At 48.2% G+C, this 16,281-nt stretch overlaps 1 protein-coding gene across 4 annotated transcripts in view; it reads left to right on the forward strand.

The window, feature by feature from the left end:
* Window positions 1-14,713, forward strand: part of LZTS3 (leucine zipper tumor suppressor family member 3) — a 41,114-nt gene extending 26,401 nt beyond the window's left edge. For 3 of the 4 annotated variants that reach the window (XM_052681997.1, XM_052681995.1, XM_052681994.1), the window contains exons 2-4: window positions 893-1,381; window positions 2,952-3,782; window positions 6,498-14,713. In XM_052681997.1, coding sequence (XP_052537957.1) covers window positions 932-1,381; window positions 2,952-3,782; window positions 6,498-7,211 — 1,995 coding nt within the window. In that variant the 5' untranslated portion in view covers window positions 893-931 and the 3' untranslated portion in view covers window positions 7,212-14,713. The remainder of the gene's footprint in view (window positions 1-892; window positions 1,382-2,951; window positions 3,783-6,497) is intronic. The other variant, XM_052681998.1, reaches the window with a different exon arrangement.
* The last annotated feature ends 1,568 nt before the right edge of the window (window positions 14,714-16,281 follow it).

Genomic DNA, 16,281 nt, shown 5'->3' on the forward strand with positions numbered 1-16,281 from the left:
TGTATTGGTTTTCACAAAATATAGAGACTGTAGGATTCGTTACAATCATCCAAACTTAGCAATGTGACTTCTCCCTCCCCTTGCAACGTATCAGGTAACAGGATCCTGCATCAAAGGTACAGTGTAATAACATTTGGTGTCAGATTCTTCATTATCTAGTAAGGCAATCAAAAAAGGTTTGTTGTGAGCCTTTATTTCTTGAAATGGGATAAGACCCAATGCAGAGTAGATCCTGAAGGCTGGGTGCAAGACTGCACGGACAGCTTTATTTTCAGAAGGGATTTTCAAGAAGAGGCCTGAATTTTTTTTGAAGTGATAAATTGTATTCCTACAAGACTTGTCTAGGCATCAATAGCTCTAGACCTTGACCCCCTCAGTTGTTAGCAAGTTCAACACTAATATAACCACCACTATTTGGGGAATTTCCCTAAAACGCAGATGTTTCAGGTGTTTCCCCAAAACACTGATGTTCATAGAGCTTGGATGTTTTTGAAGCCAGGGCTGAAATCACAGGGCTGGGGTTTCAAGTGGTGATAGAGCTTGGGGACAGTATCCAGTCATGTGAAGGCTGGTTCCAATGGAAGAGGAAAAGAAATAGGTGTTATGGGACTGCAACCAGGTCAAAACAACCATTTATCAGCATGTTATTTCCCTTGTTTTGGTCAGTCCAAGGCACAGATTGAGCGCTGCTCCTCCTAGGAGGGTTGAAGGTCACAGAGAGGAGGGCAGCCCCATCATCTGCTGCATGCCACACGTTGAGCTGTGACAGCTCCTGCCCTTGTGCCACCCAGCCCATGGATCTGCTCATCTCTGCATGATGCCGATCTACAAAAGGGTATGGAAGCAAAAAGGCATCTCTTTAAAATTCCTTCACTTTTCCTCCTTCTTCCAGTGTCACTGACCTGTGCCTCCACCTCACCTGTGAGCTGCCATGGCCACGCTAGAGACGCTGCCAGTTCTTAGTGACCCAACGTACCCCAATCCAGAGAACTTCCACGGGTTTGCTCCTCGGCCATCCCAAAACACCTCCCGGAGCATCATGGGGAGCGTGGGGAGCGGAGTGGCCAACGACCAGGAGTTTGCCATGAAGAGCGTGGGGACCCGAACGCAGAGCAGCGGCCGGCAGATGGAGGGGTCACGCAATGGGTTCTCCACAAGGGAGATCTCCAACCGCTACTCCGGCGAGGAGAAGACGTACAAGTCAGAGAAGGTCTCCAACTCCCTCTACATCAACGGCGACCTGCGTAAGAGTGAGAAGGTGAAGATGGACATCTGTGGGAATGTGACCACCAACAACGAGAAGAACATGCCACCTCCTCCCCAGTACCGAGAGCCCAGTAACCCACCAAAGATATTGCCAATCTCCGGCAAACTAGACCAGGTGAGAACTCCTGCCTCCTGGAGCAGTGTGGTGGTTGTGGCTTGGCTCTAAAAGCACAACCCAGGCAATGGAGTAATCCTGACAATTAGTCTTAATTCTTACTATGTAGATGGTGCAGTTTTTATTTACAGTTAATGCAATACTACTTTCGTGGGGCTGAGCAAAGGAGAATGCTAGTTCTGGAGGGATCCAAGAGCATGATAACAACTCTTTCACAGCTAAGCTTCCAGTACTTTGAATTATTTAACCCACCTCAGTTACTGTGCCTATCTCTCCTACTGACAGAAGGGAGAGCCGGAGCTGCTTTTCTTTCCAGTCAGCCCAGCATGTCAAATTCTTATTTTGGGGCCATTTACAAGCCATCCTCTACAGCCCACTGCCACAGAAAGGTCTTACTTGAGTGAAGCTGTGTGTATCTGTTCAAAATCCTAGTGCTCCTGGTGAGGGGCAATCTGATGAGGCTTGTAAACTACCTCTGCAGACATTATTCCCTGTCCAAGCACAGTCCTCATGGCTCATATCAGCTTAGAGGATGCCCAGAGCCCAGATGTTTTATGCAGCCTGCAGCTCTGCTCCAGCAGATCCTATAATTTGTGTCCTGGGGAGGCTGCCAGAAGCAGTGTCGTTTCTGCAGCATTTGGTGGCCTTGTCTCGTGGGCCATTAACCTGATGCCTCCCATAGTCCATCTCAATCCCACGTGACAGATGCCAGATTTTTGGTCTCCAGCCTTGCCTGCTCACCAGGACTCATTTTGTTTCTTCTGCAAGGCATTTTCAAATACGAGGCTGGTTCCTCTGGGCTAATTTTCACCTGCAGCCCAACCCACAGTAGGGGAGACTCAATCCTATTTTGAGGAAAATTTTATTTCTGTAGGTGCACTCATGGGGAGAGGAATGTGCAAGACTTCAGAGGTTCTAAAATCCTCTGTAAATCCTTTGCAGCTGCAATCCATTTTCCCTCCAGCGTTGTGTCTGCTCACAGGAAACAAAAAAATTAAATCAGGAGCAGCTTCAGCATGTTACTTGCCCAGCATCACTATGATGGGGCTGTAGATCCCACCTGCTCCTGCCCAGTGCATGAAGGATATGATATCCATGTAGAGGAGAGCCGACTGCCATGTGCTTCTAGAGCAGGACAGCTGCTCATCCGTGGGATTAATTCAGTTTTCAGCAGAAGAAAAATGTACCCTCCAATCTAGGTGTCCTTCAGAATGTAATCTGCCAAAATCGAAGTTGTTTTGATCAGGTCTGGTAAGCAGGTGGCAGCTGTTCTTTTAGCAAGGAGCAATCAATGGTAAGAGGACCAATGGGGTATTCTGGGACAGGTTCAAGCTCTTTTGTCACTTGGGCCAAGGAAGATGAAGTGTTAATTTATGAGTGGCCGACTCTTCTAGGGTTTCACATGTTAAATCCCAAATGACCTGGGGTGTGTTAAGGCTGAGAAATGTTGAACCAGCTAGCTGGAGTGGCCTCAGCTCCACCAGACTCAGCCTGTGTTGATGTATCTCTTGTGTGTGTCGTTATCAAACGTCTTGCTGTCTTTGATGCGTGATCCTTTTTCCTTTTGCAGAGCAATGAGCCCTTAGTTAGACCCTCAGCCTTTAAACCAGTAGTTCCTAAAAACTTCCATTCCATGCAGAACCTCTGCCCGCCGCAGAGCAACGGGGTGACAGAGAACAGAAAGAGCTTGAACCACGCCAACAGCAATAGCCCATCCGCACCCAAAAGTGGACTCGACAAGAGCAGCCTTAACAGGACTACAAACCAAGTGGGAGGCCTTTCGGATTCGGGCCGTAACTCGTTAACGAGTCTGCCCACGTATGGGACAGGCTACAGCCAGCACGTGGGCCCCATGAGCGCCTCGACCAGCCACATCAACCGCATCGGCACGACCTACACGGACAAGAACATCGTGGGGTACAACGGGATATCTACCTCAGACAGCGGCCGCTCCTCGAGCAAGAGCACCTCTTCGTTCAACAGACTGAACCATCTCAACGAAACGATGCCTTTCCACTCTCCTTCCACCGACGACATCATCCAAGACTTGGAAGACAGGCTGTGGGAGAAGGAGCAGGAGGTGCTCCAGATGAGAAGAAACTTGGACAAGAGCGAGGCAGCCATCTTCCAAGTGTTCGAGGAGAAGCAGAAGATCTGGGAGCGGGAAATGGAGGATCTCAGGCAAAACTACGCCAACAAATTGCAGCAGGTCTCCAAAAAGGCGCAGCGGGCGCAACAGGCCTTGCAGCTCCAGATATTCAAGCTGCAGCAGGAGAAAAAAAAACTCCAGGATGACATGGGGCAACTCCTGCAGCAGCGAGAGGAGCTGGAGAAGAAATTCGTGGCTTTCAAGAAGGAGCAGGCTGAGTTCCTCCCGAAGATTGAAGAGACCAAATGGGAGGTAAGAGTGGTGTTGTAAGAAATCTTGAATGAGGCTTTCATCGATAACCCAAAGTACCTGCATTGGTCCCATGAGCAGCCCAAGACAAGGGCTGTGGGTGAGTGGCCTGTAGATAACAGGAGACACTTTGGCCACCTCTCCGTGTCTGAGCTTCAAACCTACAGTTTTCAATTAAAATGAAATGAGTGCAATAATTTTTTTGTGTGCACGTCCTGTGCTGGTTAATAATTAGGCTTCACAGTCAGGTCACTGCAATGTGGGAGATTTGAATCCAGTTTGAGTGAATAAAGATTTCTCCATACAGGTATTTGTGCCTCCCAAAATTGGGTTTAAGCCTATTTTAATTAAATTCTTCTAACACCTGCGTTTGGGCAAAGCTTGAAATGGCTTTTCAAATAAATATTTGATTTCTGTTCTTGCTGAAGATCTAAAGCAAATGAGCTAAGGATGATACCCATAGCCAAGTCTACCTCATGCTTTCCATCGCAGTGCCCTGTTTTCGGTTGCTAATAAGTTGATCTCGTTCAAAAGGCTGAAAGGCAAATTCCTCTTTACGTATTTTTTACTTCTGCTTTTATTTTTAGAACATTTTATCAAAACCCATTTGAATAGCCAGTGCTAACACAGTTTTGGTGGGGGTTTTTTTCAGCTTGATCGTGTAAAGAATTTTAATCCTTCCATGGACTGGCTAGAAACTTGAAATTCATTCAGGCTGCAGTGGGGAGGGAGAAAAAGAAAAAAAAGTAGCTCTAGAATCATGAAGGCCCTATTCTGCTAATCCTGATGGAAAGTCAGTGGAAGTGGGATTAATTAGGGCTCTGCAACACACTGTTTGGAGATATTCAGCAGAGCTTATTAGAGGCTTGCTCTAAAATTTCTGCAAGTTACATGCAGGACAAGCAAAGCTGCCTTGTCCAACATGATGCCTCCTTTGACCAGGTGCTCTGCCCAGGTTTTGTGTGTCTTCCATTAAGTTAGGTCTTGAAAGCTTCCCGATTCTGCACTGGTAAAACCACCAAATGATTTTTGATTATTTACTGCTCTAGTTCAGTCCGCAGCAGCTAACCCAGTGATAGAGATGCAAAGAGATGCGATTCAGCTGATGGATCTTGACACCTAAAATTTGTAGACATCTGTTCTCATTGACTGAGATACACTCCAGACTCCACAGACTGTATTGCCTAAATTTCCCCAGCACGTAACTAAAGACCAAAATTTAAGTGTTTTAACCTGTTAGTTGCTTCTTATCCAAGCTGTTCTTCATCATGTATTTCTCTGCCTTTTGGGAAAAGCTAGCCCACGGAGAGCACTTCTAGTAAACCCACGATTGGGATTGTGCACTTTTTTAGCTGAGCATTAACTGTGTCACTGTAACTACGGCTAAACCAGCGTGATGTTGTTCTGCATCTGCTGCAGAGAAACACTGGGGTGGATGTGAGTACTCAGATTTATGTCTTTGAGCTCCAGAAAAAGCTGGTATCTGCAGGAACTGACTGTGGGTATGTATCCTAGCTCTTCAGCTGCTGACAATGGGCCATCCGGATTGCTAAGCTTAAAGGCTTTGCTCAGTATTATGCACCAGAGTAGTTTTCTACAGCTGAGAAAAACTGAGGTTGCAATGAAGGCAGTGGAGGAGCATCCTTCCCAACAGGAAGGGTTCTTGCAGATGCTGATAAATGGAGAAAAGGACAAATATGTCACGTGTGACAAGAGACAGGGGCTTCAGGAAGGCAGGACATCCAGTCCTGGAGGTGGCTACCAAGTCTGTTTTTAATTATGTTCATCCTCTCTGATCACTGCTAGTCCCTTCGTGCTGCTTCCCTGCCCAGGTTCCTGCCAGCACAGATTTTCTCTGCAATCGTCCAGAGATAGATCTGCTAATACAAAGACATGGAAACCCCCAAGTCCATGGGAAAATAAGGGTTTGGTCATTTTTATAGATCCCTTTCAACACTTTTGTGGACATTTGCTGGATTAAGCAGAACTAGAGATGTGTCATGTAATAACTGTGCCACCTACACAGCACATACACACACCGCAGCAGGGGTATTTCCACTAGGTGTTTGCATGGGACTTCTGTTCCTAACCACATAGATGAGACTGGAGGCAGTCAGGATGAAACCTGTGCTTGATAGCCCCAGTTTCAGCAAGAGTGAGCTGCATCTCTCACCTTGATCTTTAGCAGAGAGGGCTGTCACTCTTCATGCACTAACCCAAAGGAATTAAATAGCTACCAGTCCCTGGATTGCCCCCAGTGCAGTGAACACTAAAAGTCAACTGGGTTCTTTAGGAACCTTTGGGAAGGAGAGCATCATACAGCAAATAGCTAACATCCACTGTCTCTGCATCCTGTCTATGTCCTCAGTGTTTGGGGAGAGCCTGGCTGGTCACTGGGTCTGAGGTGTTTCCATCTCAGGCTTGCTCAAGGTCCAGCACCCGTTGAGGCCAGTGGGATAACTCGTGCAGAGGGTTTAAGGTCAGGCACCACAAGCTTGTGGTTATGTGTGGAATGTGAATGGAGGGAAACACTGGTGTCAGCTCACTGCGGACCACAGTGCTTAGCTTAGCTTTTTGGTTAACTCTGGGAACACCATCAAATCCCTGAGAGCCAAATGTCCCCCACTACTACAGAAACAACCTGTAAGTCCTGTAGGACAAGCAAAGGTGATGCCTTCTTGCTGCCTTCCCCCTGCCTTATGAAAGCTCTCCCCACAGGTGTGCCAGAAGGCGGGTGAGATCTCCCTGCTTAAGCAGCAACTGAAGGATTCCCAAGCGGACGTCTCCCAGAAGCTGAACGAGATTGTGGGGCTGCGGACACAGCTCAAGGAAGGTAAGAACTTCCTCCGGGAGAAGGAGGAACAAATCCTCACCTTGAAGGACTCCTACAGCTCCAAGAGCGTCAACCTGGAGATCTGCGAGAGCGAGCTGCAGCGGAAGATGAGCGAGGTCCAGGTGCTGAGGGAAAAACTGAACCACTGTGAGCTGGAGGTCTCAGGACTGAAGCGGACACTTGCCAGCATGGGACCTCCGGGGCCTTTTGGTGGGGACCTGGCTGAGAAGCTGCAGGACCCGCTGGCCTGTGAAAGCGACGAGGCCAAGATGCAGAGGCAGAGCAGCGAGGACAGCGTCAACGCGCTGCGGAAGGAGGTGGAGAGGCTGCAGACGGAGCTGAAGCTGGAGCGGCAGCAACGGGAGCAGCAGGTGATGGACTTTGAGGAGGAACGGCGCACGTGGCAAGAAGAGAAGGAGAAAGTCATCAAGTACCAGAAGCAGCTGCAGCTGAACTACGTGGAGATGTACCAGAAGAACCAACTCTTGGAGCACAAGGTGAACGAGATGAACACAAAGACCACCAGCCCGCCGCACACCGAGGAGAAAAAAACGTGGACTCCTTCCAGGCTGGAGCGAATAGAGTCCACTGAGATCTGAGGTGGGACCAGGACAATACCCGTGATTCTTTTTATTGCTGTGCATGTACTACCTGCTCAAGCCAGTGGTCCTCTGAAGGATAACACAATGCCGCAGGAGCGGTGTGAGGTGGCTTGCACTGAGCTCCATCACCCTTACTCTATTCTTCTGTGCTCTGTAGGTAAATAACCGTGGACGTGCGTTGTTTTTCTATCGATGAAGCGACATCTCTTTGTTTTTTTTTTCCTAGTACAGCTGGTGAGGGTCAATTGGCTCATTTGTAATCTGCCGTGACTGTTACTTCACTAGAGGCTGCCATCCCCTCTCCTACAATTCACCCCTCTTTGGTTGGTTGTTTTGGAGGGTTGTACTTGGTTTCTTTGGTTTTCCAAGCACTTCTGTGCAGCAAAGCAGTGCAAATTTGGCAGGTTTTTTTTTAATTTTTTTTTTCTAGGGCATTTTTAGCCACATTGGCTAACGAAGCAAAGCTCTTGGGATCACGAGCAAACTCACTGTTTTGCATCAAGTATCTTGTCTAGACAACGGTCTTAGTGAAGTCAGTGGGAGATTGGCCGCTGATTTCACTGAAACCAGACATATCTCCAGCAGATGACTCTCTCTTACAGCCCATGGCTAGCATGGTTGCAAGAGGTTAGGACCTACTTGTGAAGCAGTGTGAGCTAGTCCTGGTAACATAAGCCAACAAGGAGTGGCTACCCAGTAGGAGCCTTGTTTGAGACTCAACAGAGCTTGGTACATGCTGTGTTTTCATTTTGTTGTGGCTTCTGTCTTCATTTCCACTTGCCTCCTGGGTTGTGACCTAATCCTGGGAGCATAAATACCCTCCCACCTCTGCCTTGATCCCTCTGTTCTTAAATATATTCATGCTGGATACAGAAAAGAAAAAAAAAATATTAGATCCAAGCTAGTTCCCTTTCTCCAGAGTCCTCTGAATTCCCACAGTCAATGGAACAAGGTTTGGGGAACCCCCAAACCTGTGGGTTGTTTATGCAAACAGAAGCTTTAGCAATTTCCCAATAGTGGACAATTGTACTAACCCATTCCCAAAAGAGAGACAGTTTGGTGCATTCTCTCTGCCCAGGGTCTATTTACAAATGGCATCCAAGCCTCACTCAGGAGCTGCAGGGAGCACATATCAGCACTACCACTAGATTGCAGTGAGGGAAGTGAGCATCAGCCTTCAGCACAACCATTTGGAATAATGCCCATCGTGATCCCACATGGCATCATCTATTCCAGACAATGCAGGGCCAGCTTAACAAAATTGTCAGCTACTAACTCTGAGTATGAGAGCATTCATAAGAAGACACAGTACACAGATCATACAAGTGCTTATGCCCTGGCAGAATAATAACCAAATCCTACATGTGCACTCACTGAAAATGATGCAGGCACCAAAACACAGCATTTCACTTTAAAAGGTGGGCAAAATTCTCCCTTTCACGGACACTTTTCTACCATGATCTACAGCAAAGAATAGAAAGTGCTGTAAAGTGGGATTTGTACTGACTGGGCAGTGGCTAAAGGATCAATGCAAGTGGAAATTTAGGCTCTTTTCCCTAAGGAGCAGCTAGAAGAACAAAGGCAGAATTTATACCTTGGGATGCCTGTATGAGGTGATTTCAGGGAGGGTTTGGCCTGATGATGCCTGCACAATAAGGAAGAACCTCAGAGTGTTGAGAGGCTGAAGACCTTTCAAACAAAAGTCCAGAAGCCACTTTCCTTCCACATTCCCTTCCCTCTGAGCACTCCCCTCTCTGTCACCAGATCTGACATTCATGCTGGGGTGATGTGGTGTTATGGTGAGCTCCAGACTGAGCAAAGAGGCTGAGCAGGACAGAAGGGACTCCACCGATTTCACCAACCTCCAGCCAAAGTCAACAGACAGTGTTACAGGGAGAAACTGCTGGTAGCTGGCAGTGATCCCTGGAGCTGTAAAACAAATGGAGATGTGCAATGAGACCAGGGTATTTCAAGACTCCAGTCCTCCAGCAAGGACCTGGCAGAAGGTCATTGGCACAGAACTGCTTCAACCTGCTGGAATCAATGGAGCAGGTCCTTGGTCCCCGTGCCAGCCCTCCTCTTTGCTTTGGTGTTTCAGAGGCTGCAGCCTGAGCCAGAGGCTCTAAAGACATCCTACCTATGCTGCATACACCCTTAGCAGGTAGATCCTTGGGCTTCCTCCATTTCATACACTGGGCTTTGTAGATGGAGCAGAACACCCCACAATGTCAGGGTTGAAGTTATGATGTCTTGTGTTATCTCAGCTTTCTGTGCCTCTCTTTCCACATCTGTATCGTCTTCCATCCCAAAGCAGCTGACAGGGCCTTGTGCTTGTGAAGGGTTTTGCAGTCCTTGGACATAAAGGGCAAAGCATGGAGGAAATGTAAGAAATGCAAGAAGTTTCACGTCTCAAATGCCTGTCTCTTGATGATTTTGAAGCCAACACACAAAAAGGAAACAGTCCATCAACAGAAAGTACCCTGGCCATAAGATGGGTCCAATGATCTATTTCATTGTTGTCATGATCTATGTCATTGTTCTTCACAGCCCTGCTGAATTTGAGGTTGGTTTCCTATTAACCATTGCAAGAACCAGGCTTTCAGTCAGTGGCTCAAGAACTCCTACAGTGATTGAATTTTGAGTATCTGATGTTGAGGAGGTGTACATTACGTTTCCCCACTGCGTTAACATCCAAGAGGAACTGGCACCAGCATCATCCTGTGGGTCACCTTCTCACCAGAGCTCCTCATTAGTCCAGGGGCAGGAAAAACAGGCTCCTCTGGCCTCCCCACGTACCTAAATCCCCCCAGCAGCAATCAGACAAGCCCTCCAGTGTTCCAGGCTTGCTCTGTCATCTTTTTCCCAGATGTTTAGGGTTTGTTTTTTTGGTTTTTTTGAGTTTTGTTTTTTTTTTGCAAGGATGAATGTGTCTTGACAGTCCCAGCGAAATCTGGAAGCAGCAGGGTTGTCTGATTGCTGCCCAGGTGCCAAAATAGTGTTTTGATGACATATCCGAAGAACAGCTAAGAAGAGTCACATCTTGTCCTCCTTTGAAGTTCAGACAGGGTTGGTAAAAAGCTTCTGTCCTAGAGAGTTTGAGCTTGACCATATCCCAGGTACCCTGTCCATCTTTGCTCATCCAGCTCTAGAGCTGATGGGAATCCACGTGATGTACTCAGGTGTAATTCTTCAGGTTCTGGTATCACCCTCAAAATCTTGCATGTGATCAGTGTTTTTACTGAAGCAAGTTAGAGATAAATTGTTTTATAACTTGTCTCTAACAGTAAGAGCTTTGAGTCACAAGGGGCTCAGGTCAGTTGTCCACAGATAGGATTTAGAGCCACTAGAGATGGTCTGGGATACCTGATACATGGGGCAGGCCGACATTACCCAAGCCCTGTGGAAGAACGAGCCAGAGGTGGGAAGACCTGGAGCATTCCTAGTGGAATACCACCCATATGCAGGAAACTGAGTCATGCTGCATGCACGCAGCTGTTATATGAATAAATGCAGGGCACTGATTAACTCCAGCAAATTCCACTTAGGCTGACCAGCTCTCCTGATGCAAGCAGAGGAGCAAGCAGCCCTTCTGACCAGTTCCTGGGAGTGAAGTTGATTTGCTCCACCATCACCGTGAGGCTGCTATGATCCTGTTGCTACAAGGTGCCCACCCAACTAAGGTAGCACCCTTTGCACAGACAGCATTTCTTTCTCTCCCTGGCTGTGATGCTTCACACGTTGTGCTTCACACAGTCCCACTCAGGTTCTGCCAAGTGTCTCGTGGCAGCCAGCTGGAGTTCCAGCTGTCACTAGTGTAATGCCACAGGGAGATCACCTCTGGGTTTCCACTCAAGATAGGATTTCAGTCGTTGTTCTTACACTGCTATGTTATATGGAGACAAGCGTACTTGGATGTGAAAAATAGCCCAGCTCTATATAAGAATGATTAAATGAAGAGACAAGAAAGCTTTGTGGCTTCTATACCAGTGAAGGGGTTAGAAGTAGCAGCAGATGTTGCATTTGAGCACTGGGCATTATCTGGAGGGTGCTCAGCACCCTCTGAGCTTCTATTGGCTGCACTGAAAAATGGATAAGGCTCAGCAAATCCCAGGAAAGCAATTTGCTTGGGATCAGCTCCAAGAGAGCTGCCTGGTGTCACTTTGTGCTGCCTCCATGCTTGCTTTCACCCTGAGCTAGGACTTACAATTGCCCCCAGGTTAAGGCTGAAGTCCCCCTGCCCATCTTATATCCCCAGAAAACCTCCTGCACTGCGGCTCCCAGTGGTGTCCCCCCAAGCTCCATGGGAAGGACCAACCCACCCCCATCCTGTCCCTCACTGTGGCACTTTACAGCTTGCTTGAGACAGCAAGCTCTGAGAAATGTGACCAAAGATCTCTGGAAAGTGTTGGACTGTGTGCTTGGAGCTGATTCCCAGCCTTCCCAGGAAGGAAGAGACTGATGTGGGCTGAGGGAGAGGACAGGGTAGAAAGGAGGGTACTTTTCACAGTTCCAGGATGTCCCCAGCTGGTGATGCCAGTGTCCTCCTTGGTGCCAAGTATCTCCATGTGTCTCCCAGGGTGAGTAGGGATTCAGCAGGCAAGATGGATCTGATTCCCCTTTTTTCTTGAGCAGTAAGGAGTTCATCTGTAAGGATGCACACCAAGCCATTACACTTGTCTTCAGAGCCACAGGTCTGTAGTTTAGCAGTCAAAGGCCTGTTCTGGTTCAATGTGAATAGGCCAGGAAAATGTGAGAGCCAGTGGTCCTTCTGACTGTCCCCTTGTCCCCTCCCCAGATCACCACTGAGCATCCTCAGCCTCTGCCGTATGCCCCTGCACCATGCTTCTGCCCGGTGGCTGTGCTGAGCTCTGCTCCATTTCTGACATGAATAACAGCCTGCTGATGGGCAGTGGCAGCCCTCACTTCTGTCTGGGAGCATGTCCTGCTTGCTGTTACTATAACCCAATCTTTCAGTCAAAGCCTTAAAGGGCACTTCACAGAGTTACCTTTCACCAAGATCCCTCATTCAAGATCTGCTCACAATGTTGCCTGTGTCCTGCTGCCCCTCTGCATCAGCTCTCCAGACTCTCCTGCCTGATTTCAGTTCATTGATGTAACACTGTCCCAGGAACACTCATTGCCTTTCCCAGTGCTCTCCCAGACACTTCCATTAACAAGCAAGAGCTTACACTGAGAGTGGCTTGCCCTGACTCTGCCCTTAGAGGACCTTCCTAGACTACTGATCCTCACATCTCTCCATCATTCCCATGTCAGCTACATCAGCCCTGTTTTAATTCCATGAGAGATCTTGCTTCTTGCTGAAGGACATCTCCGTGGCCTTTAATCCTTTGAGATCACTTCACGGGACTTCAAACCATCACAATACCAAACCCAGCCAGCACTGAGGCTTCCCCAGTCCTTCCACCCTTTGCAAAGGCAGGGGTGTAAGGGACATAAAAGTAACCTTGATCACACAGCTCCTGTGCCACTGGGTCCCCATGGGGGCAATGAGGCACTGGGATCACATCCAGCAGTTTTCAGATGTCAGCTTCCCAATCAGATGTTCCACATTGGTAGCACAACTGTCAGCAAAACAGAAATGAGCCTGTGCACTTTCAGGACAAGCCTCTTCCCAGTTTCTCTCCATGAAGGGGAATTGCATCAGATCTGGATCCTGGGACAACCTCTGACACGTATGGTTGTGTTTTCAGGGCTCCTCTACAGATGTCTTTTCTAAGCAGAAAGTCTCTGCTTTCTGTCACAAAGCAATAGGTTTTTCTAGGGAGGTTTAAAAAGGACTCTTCCCAACTCTGATACTTGCAGGCAATCCAGTGTTCTCTTGAATACCATCATAACTCCAGTTCTGGGCTTTCCTTCAAAAAGCGATGTGAGGCCAGGTCTGGCTCCATGTAAGGAATGTGAAAAATGTACGAGCCTGGTGGTCCCCATTCCTTCAGAGAGCCCACATCCAGCAGGCAATCAGTGTGGGTCCCTGGGATGTGTGGACCATCTTCCTTTGGTGCCCATCCCGTGACTGTTACTGGGTGCCTGCAGCCAGTCAGATCACTGCAGATCACTGACATGGGAGCCGCTGGGTCCCCAGAGGTGTCTGAACCCAAAAGTCATATTTGATGACAGCCACGCACCAATGGGAAACAAGGCTTTCCCATTCCTGGGAGCCAGGCTGTCCTAGGAACTCGCTCAGAGATGAAGATGCCCATGGTGGCACACAGGTTCCCTTCCAGTAGCCGAAGGGAGCGAACATGTCCAGGTAGAGCTCAGACACCGGTGCAAAAACGCACTGCCACCGGTGCCAAAATGCTGCACAACTGGCCAATGAGTCTATGCAGTCCTTTCCCACACAGCAGTGTCCCTGCAGAGCCCAGCCCAAGGAGGCTGGGTCTCCTCCGAGGTGTCTTTGTTTGCACTCATGTGGACTCGATAAATGCTGTGAGCTGAGAGGTGGTCCTTCAGGACTCACTCTCAGCCTTCACCTTGCACAGGGCAGTACGGTTGCGAGGGTTTCCTCATCCAAAATAGATGCACATTTCTTAGTCACCGGTTTCTGTGTCTCTTCTCCAGGTAGAATAGGCCCCTAATACCCAGCTCCCCAGTAGTGGGATGTCAGGTTGGGCGAGCCTGTGCCCCAAGCAAGCCTGTTGTCTGATCTCACCAGCAATAAAAGCCCCGTGGGAGAGCAGCCAGAGCTTTCCAGGCTGTGTGTGTGTGTGTAGGATCTCTGCATCAGACCCTTTGTCCAACGTTTTGGACCTGCCTGACTGTAAATTCAACCCCAGCCTTGTGCTTCCCCTCCTCTGTTTGTTTCTTGAAGCCTCGATCTCTCTCTGCTCTTACTGTGAATTCAAACCAGAAGTGTTCTGAACTCGACTCTGTTACTGTTTGTTCTGCGTTGACTGTTGCTGGTTCTCTGAACTGCGTTTAACGAGACTTTGCAAAAAAAAAAAAAAAGAAAAAAAAAAAAAAGAATAAAGAAAAAAAAGAAAGAAAAAGAAAAAGAAAAAAAATTATATATATATATCTATATATAAACTTAAAAATAAAGTATTTAAAAAGAATTCCATAAGGTTGGGTGTCTCTCCTGTCCACCAATCACTTCCAAACACTGTTGTCTTGACTTTGCCTCTGGTCAGTGTATTTAAAGAGAAGAGGTTGAAAAATGAAGAGATAAAATGCAGCATTCTGGGTTTTTTTGTGCAGCGAAGGTGTATCCATTTAGAAAACTCTTGTTAAAACTATACCACACTTCACAATCTACTGCTAGTCTGTTGTATGTTTCCATGGGGTTATAAAGATGTGAAGAGCTACTGCCTTTGCGATTTTCTACAGTGAATATATATATATCTGTACAGAGGTATGTATATATATAAATATATATGAAGATCTATATGTATACGTATCTCTCACTCTCCTATCTCTATCTGACTGTGAAGGATTTTTATTGAGCAAAATAAAATGGAGAAAGGCCCCTTTTAAAAACCTGACTGTGTGGCTTGCCTGGTTGTGTTGCAAATGGGAGAAGCAGCAAGACCATGAGGGATTTGGGGAGGGACGTGGGCTGGGGAATGGTGCTTGGGGGGCTACCTGGAGATGGCCCCATAAGGGAAAGCCACACCAGGACAGCCAGACTTCTACTTCTTTGTAGCCCATTAGAGTGGGATGAAAGCATGGCCCAGAGGATGAGGAGGCAGCTGGCATCATGGAGGAGAAGGGGATCAGTGGAGCAGAGTGGAGCAACGCACGTGTCCATGTCTTTCCCTCCAAGCAGATGGTCATTTCCAGTCCTGCATTCACAGAATCATGGAATCATAGGATGGTTTGGGTGGGAAAGTACCTTAAAGCCCACCCAGTCCCAAGCCCTGTCGTGGGCTGGTTGCCCCAAACCAGATCAGGTTGCCCAGGGTCCCATCCAACCTAGCCTTAAGCACCTCCAGGGATGGGGTGTTTCCCCACCAGCACAAGGGCTGCTCACGCTCTGCATGCGTTTGAGAGCAATCATCACAAGCTGGTGGGCAGCACAAACCCACGGTAGTGGCAGCGATGGTGGGACAGGAACATGTGATGGACATGGTTTAATGGGCATGGTGGTGATATGTTGATGCTTGACTATATGATTTTAGTGCTCGTTTCCAACTTCAATGACTTTATGATTTGTTAGAGGTCTAACCTTGGCTCAGTCTAGACGGGGATGTTCCACAGCTGTCTGAGCAGCACCTCTCATAGACGTGGTGTCTCTCAGCACTCAGAAGGATCCAGTCCCCTACATGTGGGCAACTGATTCACTCCCAAATCAATGGAGAGGTCCAGAGGAGAGCCACGAAAATGATCAGGGGACTGGAGCACCTCCCCTATGAAGACAGGCTGAGGGAGCTGGGCTTGTTCAGCATGGAGAAAAGGCTGTGGGGTGACCTCATGGCAGCATTTCAGTACCTAAAGGGAGCCTACAAACAGGAGGGTAATCAACTCTTTGAAAAGGTAGATAACTGCAGGACAAGGGAAAATGGTTTGAAGTTGAGAGAGAGAAGATTGAGGTTGGATGTGAGGGGGAAGTTCTTGACAGAGAGAGTGGTGAGGTGCTGGAACAGCTGCCCAGAGAGGCTGTGATGCCCCGTTCATCCCTGGAGGTGTTCAAGGCCAGGTTGGATGGGGCCCTGGGCAGCCTGGGCTGCTATGAAATGTGGAGGTTGGTGGCCCTGCCTGTGGCAGGGGGTTGGAGCTTCATGATCTTTGTGGTCCCTTCCAACCCTGGCCATTCTGTGAATTCCTCCCACATCAAGCTCCCACGATCACATTCAAGGCTGACCCAAAGCCACTGGGATGTCAGGCGTTACTGAGATAGATAAAACTGGAGTGATGTGTTCTTTCATACTGAGCTTGAATGCAAGCAGCCCATCCAAACTTGAATGAGACGTGAGGTGGGGACGCCGTGGGGATGACACAACCCAGATGGAGATATCAGCCATGGTCCTGCAGAGGTGCCTGAGCCAGCCCAAGCACTGTGCACCCAACATGAGCAATTCTACCCCATTCCCATGCCAAGATCCCACTC

The sequence above is a fragment of the Tympanuchus pallidicinctus genome, unplaced genomic scaffold (genome assembly GCF_026119805.1).
Source record: "Tympanuchus pallidicinctus isolate F22 unplaced genomic scaffold, pur_lepc_1.0 scaffold2, whole genome shotgun sequence".
In the NCBI taxonomy this organism is placed as follows: Eukaryota; Metazoa; Chordata; class Aves; order Galliformes; family Phasianidae; genus Tympanuchus; species Tympanuchus pallidicinctus.